Below are 13,903 nucleotides of genomic sequence, written 5' to 3' on the forward strand. Positions count from 1 at the left end.
TATGCAAATAAATGTGTACAGACAGGAGGTACAGATGGTACACACATGACCACATTAAACTCAAACCAACGCTGTACCTGGTGCTCAGCTAGGGTCACTCATGCCCATGCTGGCAGGAAACCAATTGGAAAGCAGTCTCCATGTCCACCAATAAAACTTTAAACCACCCGCCTCTGTGTCACGTGGCGGAGCTGCCTTTCCCATGTTTGGTGGCTTCAATTATCTGTCTGTGATGAAATGCAAGGAGTTACAAACTGTTGAATGTATTAGTTCAGAGGAAATGAATGTGCTTACTGGTGTCTGACCCACCTCCTCTCCCCTAAGGTTTGCTTTACAAAAATAATAATAATAACTCCTTGGTCTGGTATTTTACTTGTGGATCAAAGAGAAGCCTTTTGCAAAGTGCATATGCGGTCCCCAGACCACCTCTGCCCAAATCATCTCGGTGATGTACGTAAGGTGCGGATTTCTGGACTCAGCCCACACCAGCCAAATCGGACCCCTGTTAATGGACCACGTGGTCCTACTTTGGGGAAAATTTCCAGGATGATTCTGTTGACCTCTAAATCTGAGAACCAGTATTTTGGCATGAATAGTGAGCTTTTTGCCTGTGTTGATCTCTGCAGTGCTGGAGATAAGATTTACCTTAAATTCACTCAGCACGACCGAGCGCCTGCTGTGTGCTGAGACCCACCAGATGCTGCAGAATCTGAAGGGAATTAAACAGTTGCTGCAGGAACAGCTCGTGTCTACTTAGGAAAACATGCTCTGCCGTTTTACTGATAAAGCAACTGCCTTCTGGCGCAGAGACCACCTGAGCTGCGTGTTTCTAGATTTTATCAGGGTGCTCACGCTGCTCTGGAGGAGAGGTAATTTGAGTAGGAAATGAACAAAGTCATTTGCTTTTGAGTCCTACATGTCTGCTCACCTGCACAGAACATTACTTTTTAGAATAAAAGACAAGAGCAATACGGAGAGGTTGTGGTTTGAATCTAGAATGTTCTCTGACAGTCTCTTGTGCTCAGAGGTGGGGTGTCTAAGAGGTGATTGGAGCATGGGGTTCCACATTCCTCGGTGGATTCAGCCATAGCTGACTGCGTTGTTAGAGGTGGGCTTGGTGGGAGGGGTGCATCACTGGGCTCGTGCCTTTAAGGGGGTCTGCTCCCCAGCTCCTGTTCCTTTCCGTCTCTGCTTCCTGGCTGCTGTGAGGCGAGCAGCTCCCCTCTCCCTCACCCTCCACCACGCAACTTCTGCCTTTGAGCCAGGCAACTGGGACTCAGCCCCCAAACCATGAGCCAAGTTCAACCTCTCCTTCACCCTGTGGGCGTCAGGCAATTGCCCCAGTGAGGAGAAAGTGACTAAAACAATAGACATCACAATCACAGATTTAAGAAGGAAAAGAGGAACACTCAAAGGAAATAATCTGACATCCCACTTTCTTTAAACAGTGAGGAAGGGGAAGTCAAATATGCCAAGCATCAGTAGTACAGGGGGACTGGTTAAGTGTATTCCACATCTAAAGAGTTGATAACTGGTGAGAGAGGTTTAAAATCGGTCTTAAAACACAATAAAACAGGTAAAGAATAAACTTATCAGGGCAGTAATTTCATTTATGAGTAAAAGCAGATCTTTTAAAGAAGCAGCAGAATGGTTTAAAATGACTAAAAGGCAACAAAGCCCTATAAAGTTTACAATCACCAGTTATGAGGGTGTCTTTCATAGCACAAGTCTGCAGTGCGCGCTTACCCTCCTCGTCTGGAGCTGGTGTATTTACATAACACACACCAAGATCTTTCATCCACCCTCCTCCCTGTTATCTCCCCCGACTCCATCTCCTGATCTCTTTCCCATTAGAGAAGGATCTGTCTCCCTATTTCCTATTATCTATTTTTTATTTTGCTATTTACTTATAATTTGGTTTTCTACATAAGAGAAACCATGTAACACTTGAGCTTGTCAGTCTGATTTATGTCACCTAACATGACAGTCTCATTCTCCTACAAATGGCCCGAGTTTATTTTTTATGACAGGGTACAACTCCATGGCGTGTGAATTCCAGTTTCTTTATCCATTCATCTGCTGGTGGACACACAAGTTGCTTCCAAGATTTAGCTACTGTGAGCTGTGCTGCTATAGATATGAGCACGCGTGGATCACAGTAACTTGCCAGTGAATTTGGAGACAGCGCCATCTAAATGCCGGAAACAGTCACTGATAACAGGACCCCATAAAGCAGCCCTGCACAGGTAGCTTTGCAGTAGAATATAAACAAAGACCAGAAATACTGGAACCAAACGCCGCCTTTCTGAGTGGTGAACACACCGCCGAGGAGGCCAGGGCAGTCTCGGCTCATTTGACTGCTGTGGATCACCCTTCCAGAATGGACACGGTGGGGGGGGGGTGCTGAGCTCACAGACAACTGTGTCCCCACAGATACTTATTTTTAAAGTTCATTGACATTTTAAAAAGCTTTAATACTATGTTTAGACACAAATGTCACAATTTTGTTTTTTTGTTTTGTTTTTTGGTCTTTTTGAGACAGGGTCTCACTATGCACTTCAGGCCAGGCCTGAGCTCATTTTGTAGCCCAGGCTGGTCTCGAACTCACAGGATCCTCCTGCCTCAGCCTCCTGAGTGCTGGGATGACAGGGGGCACCACCACGCCTGGCCCTAATGTCACAATTATTATGCCTTGTGTGCATACCCTACTTACAGTTTACAAAGGTCCACCATGAGATGCTAGAAAGGTCCTGGGATGAGGTCGCTGTGTGAAACCTCTTCAGTAGCCACAGATAGTTTTTTGCAAACTTCTTATTTTGCAGCAGGCTGTGAGTGAGACAGCTCTGCGTCTTACACTTAAGAAAGCCAAAGCTCCGCGTGGCTGCGTGACTTGCCTAGATTTATGCATCTACTAAGCGGCAGAACGGAGGTTCATGTAGGGATGATCTAGTCTCAAATCCGTGCTCTCAGATTTCCCATGAGTAACACAGAAGAAATAATTAAACTGGGCGTTCACAGGGTCATGGTAAAGAACACAGATAGCTACAGAGGGAGACGGTAAAAGCCAGTGTGAACACGGGAATACCGTCAGGCCTCACTCACCTGTTGCTATGCTGAGAAGCATCCCCACCAAGAAGGTTGTCAAGGTCCCGACGGTGCTGAAGTACAGGTAGGACAAGGAGTACCAGTTGTCCATCAGCGGGGTCCTGGGAGGGAGAGGAAACCCAGCCGCGGGATTTAGCGCAATGCGACCAGCAACGGCGTTCCGTGACAGTAAAAACACAATATTTAATGCTGCCTTAAGGTTATCACCCGTTTTTCTGATCTTTATGTACTAGACCAGAAATCAAAAGCAGGGCCCCGACCACAGGCTTGGAAGAGGACTTAAAATGTCACCCAATGCCCCGGTGACTGTGGGGCAGGTGACTGTGGACTGGGCCTATCACAGCTATTTATCAGAGTGTGCAGTGTATGTGGCCGAGGGGGAGTCTCACGCCGTGCTCTTCCTACAAGCTGCAAAGACCAGGTCACCGTCACCTTGCTGTCATTGTCATTTTCAATCCATAAAAAGCCAGATGTTGGCCAGGCGCGGTGGCACCCGCCTGTAATTCCAGCACCTGGGAGGCTGAGGTAGGAGGATCACTGCGAGTTCAAGGCCAGCCTGGACTATACAGTGAGACTCTGCCTCAAAAGGACAAAAATCATCATCATCATCATCCGGCCTGCTCTCTCAAAGGCCACCTTTGGAATGCTTACTCTGGACAGCTGGAGTTTGTGCTTTCTCTGCTGGTTGGATCCTCATTTTTACCCAGATGAGCTCACTTCTCACACTCAATTCCTTGCCTCTGTCTTCACAGCCTGTTACTTAGTCTCACAAATATTTCTTGGCCTTCGGGACTAACTTTTCCCTCCGTCATATAGAGTGCAGAGCCTCCAACTCCCCCACAAGTCCCACTTGCAAGAATCTGCAAGTGAGTTCCCTCTGGGGCACATGTGGCTTCATTAATTCGGCTGTCTGTGAGCTCAGCACCCCCGCCCCCCAAACTGTGTCTATTCTGGAAGGGTGACCCATGTCTTGACCCAAAAGCAACACCTCTCTGAGGCTGTCTCCTGTGTAAGCCGGCACTCGGGGAACACAGCGGAGACAGTGTTCTTATCTGTGTGTTCCCTGAACACAGCCGTGAGGTTTTGTACTCTAAGCTGCACGCTGCTGCAGGGTTCCCAGAGCACCAGTGCCTTCCTCCAGCAAGTCTGCGTTATTTCATGAAACCCGACAGCTTCTCGGTATTCAGAGGCTCAGAACTAAGCTGCGTAACAGAAGACTCCAGCAGGGAGGTCACAGCTGTGACTCCGTGCTATGATCTGGACTCTTTCGCACAGGCTGAGCGGTTACATTCCACTAATCAGATGGTGGTAGCTGTGGTCAGGGTCATACTGTCCAAGCGGTGTTTCTTTAATAACTGAACTTTACATTGAAAACCCTTCTCAAAGACAGATAATTTTTCATGCAACTAGAGTTGGTGTTTGGTAGTTTACACATAACAGATTTTTAAATTAACTTTTAAGCCACCGTTAGACCTGAAGCTAAGTAGAACTCTCTGTAGAAATTAAGAAGATATGTCCTTTTTGCTATTGCTGAATAATGTGGTGTAGCCAAAGGCCTGCATGGGCCCTGCCAGGTGCAGAATTAGGAAAAATCATGTAGGGAACCTTTGAAGCTGGAAACTGACCACACCGGCAGGAGCCAGCCTGACAGCTGAGTCCGAGACCACCAAAGACTACCCAGGGTGGGTTGCAAACAGAAGTAAGGCCCAGCCCAAAAATCAGGCCCTTAGGTTGCCATACCTGTAGATTACTAGGCAACGGGGTGTCACATGACATTAAGTTGCTAAATGTATAAATAAACGCCCCTGCAGTGAGGGGGCAGTTGCTTTCCTCCCATCTGGAGAGAGAGGGCGCCAACTGATCCCAGTTTTTATTTCTGCTTTATTTTTCTCATCCTCTCACAGTCCATCACCCCAAAAACCTCAAGAGCCATGCAGGTCGTGGAAAAATCATAGTGTTATGGGCAAGATAACAAGCAGCTGGAGATCTCCACTTGTCTCTTAAGTCCTAAAGACAGATTATAAAACCCAATACCTTTCCACACTGTGGGTTTGAGAAGCACCAGTAGGAAATGGTATTTCTGTGGCAGTCTCCACATCGGTCGCGTTGTACGTGCTGTTGCAGCCGTATGTGGCGAGGTATAACGGCATAGTTCTCTCCGGAAGTGGGGGGTAAAGTTGAGCTCCAATTCCAATCCATAAGGACATCATGAAGCCAGTCAACAAACCGACAAACGCTCCCTGGAAAACAAGAGCTCTGTTAAAACAATGCTGCCGCCGCCGCCGTGGACTTTGAGATGGAAGCCTTGGAAAGTTAGGTTCACCCCGGTCCACGCTCCCTCCCTGAGTTCCCTCCCAGCACCTCCTCTCCATCGCAGGAGCTCTGCCTCTTTCCAAGTGTCCCACAGCCCAGGACACCAGAGCCACTGAAACCCCAACCTCTTCTTCGCAGCCCTGTCTAACCATCACTAGCTCCAGCCCACTTCTCTTTGCAAATGTGGGACATTTCCAGTTTTTTAGCCCTGTTTTCATGGCCAACCCTGGGCTCCAATCACCCCATCTCTTTGTGCCCCCAAAACTGCCATAGTCACAGAGTTAGCTGACAGCAGTCCAGCCGCCCGAAGGTTTATTTCATCTGTGAACAAATGGCACTCTATGTGTGTAACAGAGCATGAAACGGAAGCCTGTCTGCGCTACCCCTGCAGTGTAGACACCAGTGACGATGACCGGGAGCTGTGGGATAACTGGGGGCAGCAAACAAGCCTCGTTACAAACGGCTCCAGCTGGGCGGTGAGCCAGGTCAGCTCTCCAGGGGGGAACAGAAACGGAGAGAGATCCCGGCCAGGCTCCTCCTAAGACACTGGGTTTCTCACCCTTTGCAAGAGTTGGGTCTCCGCTTTTGCGCAGAACCCCAACTGCTCCATCAGCTCTTAAGTGGTGCACACCCCACTTCCAAAGGATGGGGCAAAGCACACCTTGAGCTGGGCAGCTCCTCCTCCGCGGTGGGAGCTAGGAGCAGTGGTAAGTGGGGGCAGCCGAGCCTCCTGGAGGCTGTGTGTGGGGAAAAAGGAAGGGTTTCGAGACAGGGGCTAAACCTAAGTGAAATCACAGGGAGAAAAAAGAACCACGTGTTCAAGTTTGCTGGCCAGAGCAGGGGATTTGTGTTGGGGACAAGGTCTGGGAGATCCCTCAGAAGCCATCAACTCTTGGGCTCTGATTCTGATTTCTTTTCTTCTGGTGCCCCACATTTGCTGCGGAGTGGGACCCATAGCAGGGTTGCTGCAAATCTTTCTTAATAAGGCGAGGCTGGAGTATCCGGCAGCCAGCTGGTGAGAGGCCAGACCTAGCTCATCTCAGCAAGGTGCATGGCTTCATCAAGGACCCAGGAAATTATAAAACCCGCAACTCAAGGGCAGAGATACTCAGCTCCTAAATAAACATCCGCTGGCGGAGGGGGAGAAGGTGGAGGAGGCTACCAGTGGGAGAACAGGAGGAGAGCGAGAGGGCCAGGCAAGGCCACTGCAACGGGAGGCTGATGATTGGGGTGACAGACGCTGAATGGTAAAAGGAATCACTTCCTGTGTTGAGAATAACAATATCTTCTCCTCCACCCCCACCAAAAAAAGGGGGCGCACTGGAATCCGCCAGCTGCAGCTCTTCTTCCGGAAGTGGTTCACGATGGTGACAGGTGTCAGAAGCAAAAGCTGATTTCCCCCTGACGTTCAACAAGCCACCATGCACGTCCAAAGGCAGGGTCCCATCAGGGCTGCACCCGTCTGTCTCACCGTGATTAACTCCTGACTCCTCATTCTGATGCGTTAGTGATCACAGAAATGCCAGCCTCTGTTGGGACTGCCTTTCCTGCCCTGACGCCTTAGAAGGAGAGGGGGGAATCTGTGTGTTAAGTTCTGCAGTTACTCTACGAGCGTCCAAAAGAAACACACAGACGTTAGCATCATCCTACAGCAGGACAGAACCAGGGGGTTTCCTCCTGGCTTCCAGTTAAATAATTTATATTTAACTCATCCCCCCAAAATTCAGCATTTCTAGTTATTGTAGAGCTTTTTTGTTTGTTTTGTTTTTTGTACTGGGGATCGAACTCACGGCCTGGCACTTGCCAGGCAGGTGCTTATGCGGATGAGCTAAATCTCCGGGACAGCACTTCTAACTCTAAATACTGGTCTGTAGCTCTTTCTGGATAGTATTCCCAAATACAATCGCCTTGTCAGAACTAGAATCATATTTTGGAGCTGCAGCCTTAACCATGGGAAGCTCAAGCTTTGGGGTCACAGCACCATGAGGACTCACAGGTCCTCATCTTTCCGGTTCCTAAAGCTCTCAGATCAGATCTGAGGCCGTCGATCTCTTTCTTTAAACTCCAGCCACTGAGTTTTCAGGAGGGCACGGGATGCCATTCCTTCAGTCACCTACAGAGCTTTACGTTGTTCTCCACGGCTCTGGCCGCTTGCACTGACCTTCAGACAAGCAAGGTCCAAGTCCACAGCCAGCACTTCTTTAGGCCCCCACCAAGGTCAAAATGAGTGATTAAAGTCATTGGAGAAGCAACTAAGGACGCATCATCTCCAAGCAACCTCAGCTTTACAGCAGGGCGCAAGGTGGAAAGGTGCTCCCGTTGCTGGGGACAGCACATGTGCACACATTCTTAATACTTACTACTGAGTTGGCAAAGGGGACCAAAATGCCCAAAGAGAACAAGCCCAAAAGCGGTCCTCCAATCATGCCGAAGATGCTGAGCGCCGCCTAGGGAGAAAAAGGTCACAAAGTCACAACGCGCAGTCTCAGACCCAAACCAGAGTTTCAGGGCAAGGATGACCCATTCTAGCCCCCGCCTCCTGTGGCAGCCTTGTCCTTGGCGGAGAGGTCAGTGGAACCTGGGGGCTCCTGCTTCCCTCCCACAAGGGTCCCCTGGTCCTTCAGGTTCCGGCCGTAGAGGCACCAAAACGCAAAGACAGAGAGGATCCTGGGAGCAGCAGCTCTGTCCACCGACCTAGGCGAGACCTGCGAAGGGACCTGGAGGACAGTGGTGGGAGCCATGCGCTGCAGCTCCCGACCTGACTCTCTAGGGCTGCGCTAAACAGAAAACAGAATTTGAAAGGAAAAAAAGTGGATCAAATGGTGCAGGGAGAGATTTGCAACTTGCTTTGACATAGAGATGGGAAAGCTCAGGAGTAGAAATGCTTTGCAAGGTGAAGAACAAGGAAAAGCAAAGAACTGCTCGAGGAGGGGGTGACCAGAGTGGCTCCCACAGAATCTGGGGGGATGAGAAATGGGCTCCCAGCAAGCTGTGACAAATAGCATGTGGCTCATGGATCCAGTGGTGACAAGTGGGAGCAGGACCCAGTTTTGGAGAGAGAAGGTGGTGGCGGACCTCTGGCATGGAAAGCTCTGAAAGGTTCGCCATCACTGCGTTAGAGGATTAAGAGCTCAGTTAACAAAGAAACGAGGAGGGGCTGGCGTGCCGTGACGCTGGTTCTGCTAGAAGACCTCGCTACGCACAATCAGTGGAGACAATCTAAAAAGGAGACTCAGCCACATCAAGCACTACAGTATAATGCTGTGGGGGCCTCGGGCCCCTGGAAACCCCAGGCCAGGGTGGGAAATCCTGCCTCGGGTGCTAAGGGACTTAGTTAACCCTGCGAGAGGCGAGAGGCGAGAGGCGTGAGTGGGCCCAGGGCTGCCATCCGTCTCAGATCTGGTAGCTCCCGCACTCCACTTCCAACCCTGAGGGCTCCCAAGTTGACCCAGTACAGATATTCCTCATTAACACCCACCCATCTGACGGCCATTCAGACTTACGACCTGTCTCTTTTTTGTGCAGCTCTTTATGTCCTGTTTACAGGGATTCAGTGTCTTTTTTTTTTGCACAGCACTTCTTGTTCATAGTACTATAATTTTTGCTGACAGCTCTGAAGAGCAGATTTTCAGTTTTATGTTGCGTTAGACATCACAGGACCGCTCGGAAGCATTATCCAAATAAAGCAAAGTCGTCAAGTTGGAGTTTCCTTTGTTCATTTCTTTGTTCTGAACATTGTGATGTACACACCATGTAATTCCTCGTTTAGCCACCAGTTCGTTTAACGGTCTAATGACTTGATGGTTAAGTGAGGACTGGCTGCCTTCCACAGGCAGTCAGATCTCAAGCAGATCCTCTGTGACAGGGTGAGGAGGAGTCGGCAGGTCCTCAGAACCATCTGCTGGGAACAGAGCTGCATCTTGGGTGGTGGGGCTGGAATAAGTCCAGGGTCCCACTGGTCCCTTAGGGGAGAGGATGGGGGCGGGCTGGGCTGTGGATCTAGGGCAGATTCACCAAGAGTGAGGGAGGAGTGCTTCACAAGCAGTAATCAGAGCCGGCACAGTGGTGCACAGGTGTAATCCCAGCACTCTGGGAGGCTGAGGCAGGAGGATCACAAGTTCAAGTCCAGCCTGGGTAATTTAGTGACTTATCAAGACTCTGTCTCAAAATAAAGACAGATAGCACTGAGGATGTAGCTCAGTGCAAAGGCCCTGCGTTCAAGCCCAGGTGCCCAAACTGAAAGAACCGTGGTCAGGCTCTACAGTAAACCACGGACAAGCAAAGGGCCAATGAGGACACACTGAGGGGCTGGCCAGTGGGCCAGGGATGGGCAGCAACCTAAACTCCGAGCACCCTGAATAAACAGTGTGGGAGCCACAGCTGGACATGGAACCTCAGGCCAGAGGGAACAGGAAAAGGGAGAGGGAACCTGGGCCTTGGAAACTCAGCTACAGGGAAACAGAAATGCTGCCGAACAGGCTTGGAGCCACCGGACTGGACAGCAGCAGCCCTGGGGATGCGACAGGGGGCCAGGAGGGCCCAGAAGCGAGCAGTAAGGTCCAGAGACACCTGTGAGCTACAGGTGCAGAAGATGCAAGAGTCTGATCACAGCTGGTCCATCAGGTCCAGCTCAGGTTTCGCACACCCCAAATGGCTGTCAGGCACATCAGGTGTTTCCCAGAGTCCCAGACAAAGGTGACACTGACAGGAGACAGTGGTAGAGACGGCCCAAGAGATAAACATCATGGTACAGGGCTCATCAGGGAAAGTGGGCAGCACTGGGCTGGTGTGTGTTCCATCCAGGCCGCTGGGCAGTTCGATGCCAGTGACCTTGGAAAAGCTGGTGCCCGGCTGTCCAGGAGCAGGTGCAGGACATGTCCACAGTGAGGACAGCCTGGAGGGACTCAAGAGGCCCGCTGGAGACCCACCAAGGATTTGTGGGCCCCGTTGATTCCTCGGGGAGAGCCTGCTCTGCTCCCAGCCCCTCTCTGGGTGTCACGCACAGGATCTGGGGGGGCTCTGTTACTAACTTCCCCCAGGGCAGCTTCTCCCCGCTGTGCAGTTCACACTGAAGATGAGTCTCAGGCACCAGCTCAGTTTGTCCCACAGACTGCGTGTGGGTCAGCAGTAAGGTCCAGGTATGGGCGGGGGCCCCAGAGTCTGGGGTGACTTCTGCTTTCTTATACCTGTATGCAGTCTGGATCAGGTACCAGGTGTCCCTGTCATGGAGAGGAAATTATTCCTTCTTGCAAGGATTAGCTTTGTTCTGAGGTGCAGGACAGCTGCGTCTCTACAGAGGTGGTGTTGTCTCCTGGATACCTTGGACCAAGCCTGGAAATCCCCAGGGTCCATCTGCATCACACTGCTGGGTGACACCCGGTGGCAGCCCTGCAGAACCCTGGCATGAGTGCATGGATGTCTCTTCAACTACCCTCAAGGGCCACAGCCAATGTCGCAAGGAGCTCCTGCCTCGGGTGTCAATGGAGGCCAGGGGAGGACCCTGGGCTTCTGCTCCATGTGCCAGTAATGACTCAGTAATCACCCTGACCCTATGACAGTGGCATCAAAGAAAGCTGGCTGAAATAGAGGGTGTCGGCTCAAATAATACCAAAAAGTCCAAGCTCCATTGGAATTCACTTTTCATAGCAATAACCAGGGAGATCTCAAAGGTTACGGGATTTCATTCATGCAACACTCTTGACGAAACTGTCAGAATGGAGGACAGATTGGTGGTCACCAAAGACTGCGCGTGGGGGCAGGAGAGAAGTGAGTGTGGCCACAGAAGATATCCACAGGGCCCTTCCTGCTACCAAATGGTTCCCCCCCTTACCATACTGTGTCCGTATTCTGGTTCTGATACTGTGTCATCAAAGTGTTCCCACTGTGAGACACTTTTCCAAGACATTGCCATCGGGTGGCACAGATCTGTGCAGTTCTGTATCACTTCTTGCAATTGCGTGTCAACCTGTAACTAACACACAGTCCGTCCATCCGTCCATCCCCCCCGCCCCATCCTTCGGTGCAGCTGTGCCAGAGGACAGACATCTGGAACGACTGTGCATGAACATTAAAGATAAAAAGGGATTCTGTGACTACGACTTCTGTCGTCTGAGTCAGCTCTCACCTGCAGCAAACCTCCCATCAGCGAGGCCAGAACAGCCATTCCGATGCACAGGACGCCGTACAGCACACCTAGGGGGCGACACCAAAGGCACCGTGAGATCCCCACCCACAGAACTGGCCTCCCAGGAGAATGGGCCACGGTTCCCTCAGGGCAGAGACGAGATGATGCAAGAGAAGTCGGGAATGGCCGCGCATCGCGGAGCCAGCAGGACAAAGGAAGAGGTTTTCCACAAAGCCCACGTGTGGTGGCCCAGGACTAGGTGTGAGGACAGCAGGTTTCACTGGGGAGACTCCCCGGAATTAACCCAGGGAACTAAAAACTAAGCACCGCTGTGCCGTGTTACACATCTAATCTGCTGTAAACGTGTCTATAAGGCAGGCTCAGGACTCCGTGCTCCGCCTACTGCAGATGAAAAGGAGTTGGGGGGAGTAAACCCCAGAAATCGGAGCCTCTGACTTCCGCATTTGGGTCGCCCTGGTCTGGGGCCAAACCACCAGCAGCGCCCCAGCCTCTCCTGATAAACCTGCAGAAAGGATAACTTCAGGTCCGGTTCCTACCCCCACTCTGCCAGCTGTTTCCCCAAACTTTTTAATAGAGCTTTTTTTTTTTTTTTTTTTTTGGTCTTTTTTCTTTTTATCGGTACCAGGGATCGAACTCACGACTGCCTGCTTGCAAGGCAGGGGCTTATGCCACTGAGCTAAATCCCCAGCCCCTATAGAGCTTTTTAAACCACTCTTGCTTGTCAGGTTGTAGGATTTTCATTCCCTCTTGTAACTTTCACTTTTTTCCTCCAGGTACCTACATTTTCTTTTTTAAATTAAGTAAAACATTAACCCCCTCCTCCTAGCTTTAATTTTTTAAAAAAATTTCATTCGGTAAGAATTATTTTAGATCAGTCAAGAGGCTTTCCAATGCCCAAAATTTGAAATGCAGGAAAACAGAAAAATCCTCATCATGTAATCAGTGCAGTCCTGAAGTCAGGTTATTTTATTCACACCTGCATTCGCACCTTTGGTAAACACAGAATGTAAAGAATCTTATTGTACCTGGATTTTTTTACACTTGACATGAATTGTTCTTTTCTGTATTTAGTTTGATTCTGCCCCATTTGGAAGGTCGTGAACAATTGCTGTACGGTTTCAATACTCAAAATTATTAGGAAAATAAAAACATTGAAACCATCTATCATGTTCTTACCTATGATGTGTTTACTGCATATGTTTCAGTGTAGTGAATTCACAGAATGCTTTAAGTGAATGAAAATCATGTTTATCTCACCAAGTCCTGGAAATTGTCTGTTTGGCCTGCTGACAGTAAAAAACTGTTTGAAGACAGGCTGTCACTATGTAGCTCAAGCTGGCCTCGAGCTCACACCTGGCCTGAAATAGTTAAAGTGTCTTCCTAGTCTCGGTCGTAAACACGGCCGTGTCTGCGTTAAGTTGTGGACACGTGGATGTGATACATACTCTCACTGGGACTTGCTTAATGCTCTGTCACGGAAAAGGGCTTTCTAGTGTCTCACAGGAAGTCACCTTCCGAGCTGCAAGGGAACCAGGAAGGCAGGAGCTTACTCATTCCTTGGGAAACCCAGGAGAGCGACCTCTCCGACAGTGACCGGAAGCAGGGCTTGATGAGGTCCTCCACGGTCACCGCAGCTAACGCGTTAATACTGGAGGACACTGTGCTGCGTGGGAAACAGAGGAGAAAGTCCTGTTAATGTTTCCTTCGTAACACTGTTCACGGGGATGAGAGAGGAGGAGGCAGATGAGCGCTTCCCAAATGCAGCTAGATTTCTGCCATGCTTACTAACCAAAGCTGAACCACAAAAAATAAATAAAATAACCAAGGTGTCTTCTCTTTGGAAGTAGTCATCATCCAGGAATGATCCAGGGCATAGCTGGGTAATAGAGGATACACCTACATCACTTCTATTTCCATAAGAATGAACAGTGTTATGGTATCATTACTATTATTATTATTATGGGACTGAAAGACACATTTTTCTTTGTGCATTGACAGGAATGTCACAAGCCCTCAGTGACATGTGCCTTAAATAGTCCTCTCCTGAACCCTCCCTTTCCTAGCTGTGCATGTTGATATCGGTCTCCTACCACAAACACAGGAAGCAGGGCAGTGATAAAACCCAAGATGCTTTAGACGAGAGTATATCTCGTTTGACACATCGCCCGATTCCGTTCTAATTTTTCAGTTGATCATGCTTTAGCCATGTGTGTGTTAGACTGACTGCTACTCTAAAATTTAAAGATTTTGTTTACAGATACCACGTTCATGAAATAACATCCTGCAGTTTATTGGATTTAATGAGTGAGGTGGGTGTGATAGCTCACATCTGCAATCCCA

General features: G+C 49.7%; 1 protein-coding gene across 2 annotated transcripts in view; it reads right to left on the reverse strand.

The window, feature by feature from the left end:
• Positions 1 to 13,903, reverse strand: part of Slc5a8 (solute carrier family 5 member 8) — a 43,908-nt gene that overhangs the window by 4,231 nt on the left and 25,774 nt on the right. For both annotated transcript variants that reach the window (XM_063255446.1, XM_003475870.4), the window contains 5 exons: positions 13,114 to 13,226; positions 11,543 to 11,610; positions 7,779 to 7,865; positions 5,140 to 5,345; positions 3,103 to 3,206 (listed from right to left, as the gene is read on the reverse strand). In XM_063255446.1, the coding sequence (XP_063111516.1) occupies positions 3,103 to 3,206; positions 5,140 to 5,345; positions 7,779 to 7,865; positions 11,543 to 11,610; positions 13,114 to 13,226 (578 nt within the window). The remainder of the gene's footprint in view (positions 1 to 3,102; positions 3,207 to 5,139; positions 5,346 to 7,778; positions 7,866 to 11,542; positions 11,611 to 13,113; positions 13,227 to 13,903) is intronic.

Source organism: Cavia porcellus, unplaced genomic scaffold (genome assembly GCF_034190915.1).
Source record: "Cavia porcellus strain 051 isolate PalLab524CR breed Dunkin Hartley unplaced genomic scaffold, mCavPor4.1 scaffold_8, whole genome shotgun sequence".
Lineage (NCBI taxonomy): Eukaryota > Metazoa > Chordata > Mammalia > Rodentia > Caviidae > Cavia > Cavia porcellus.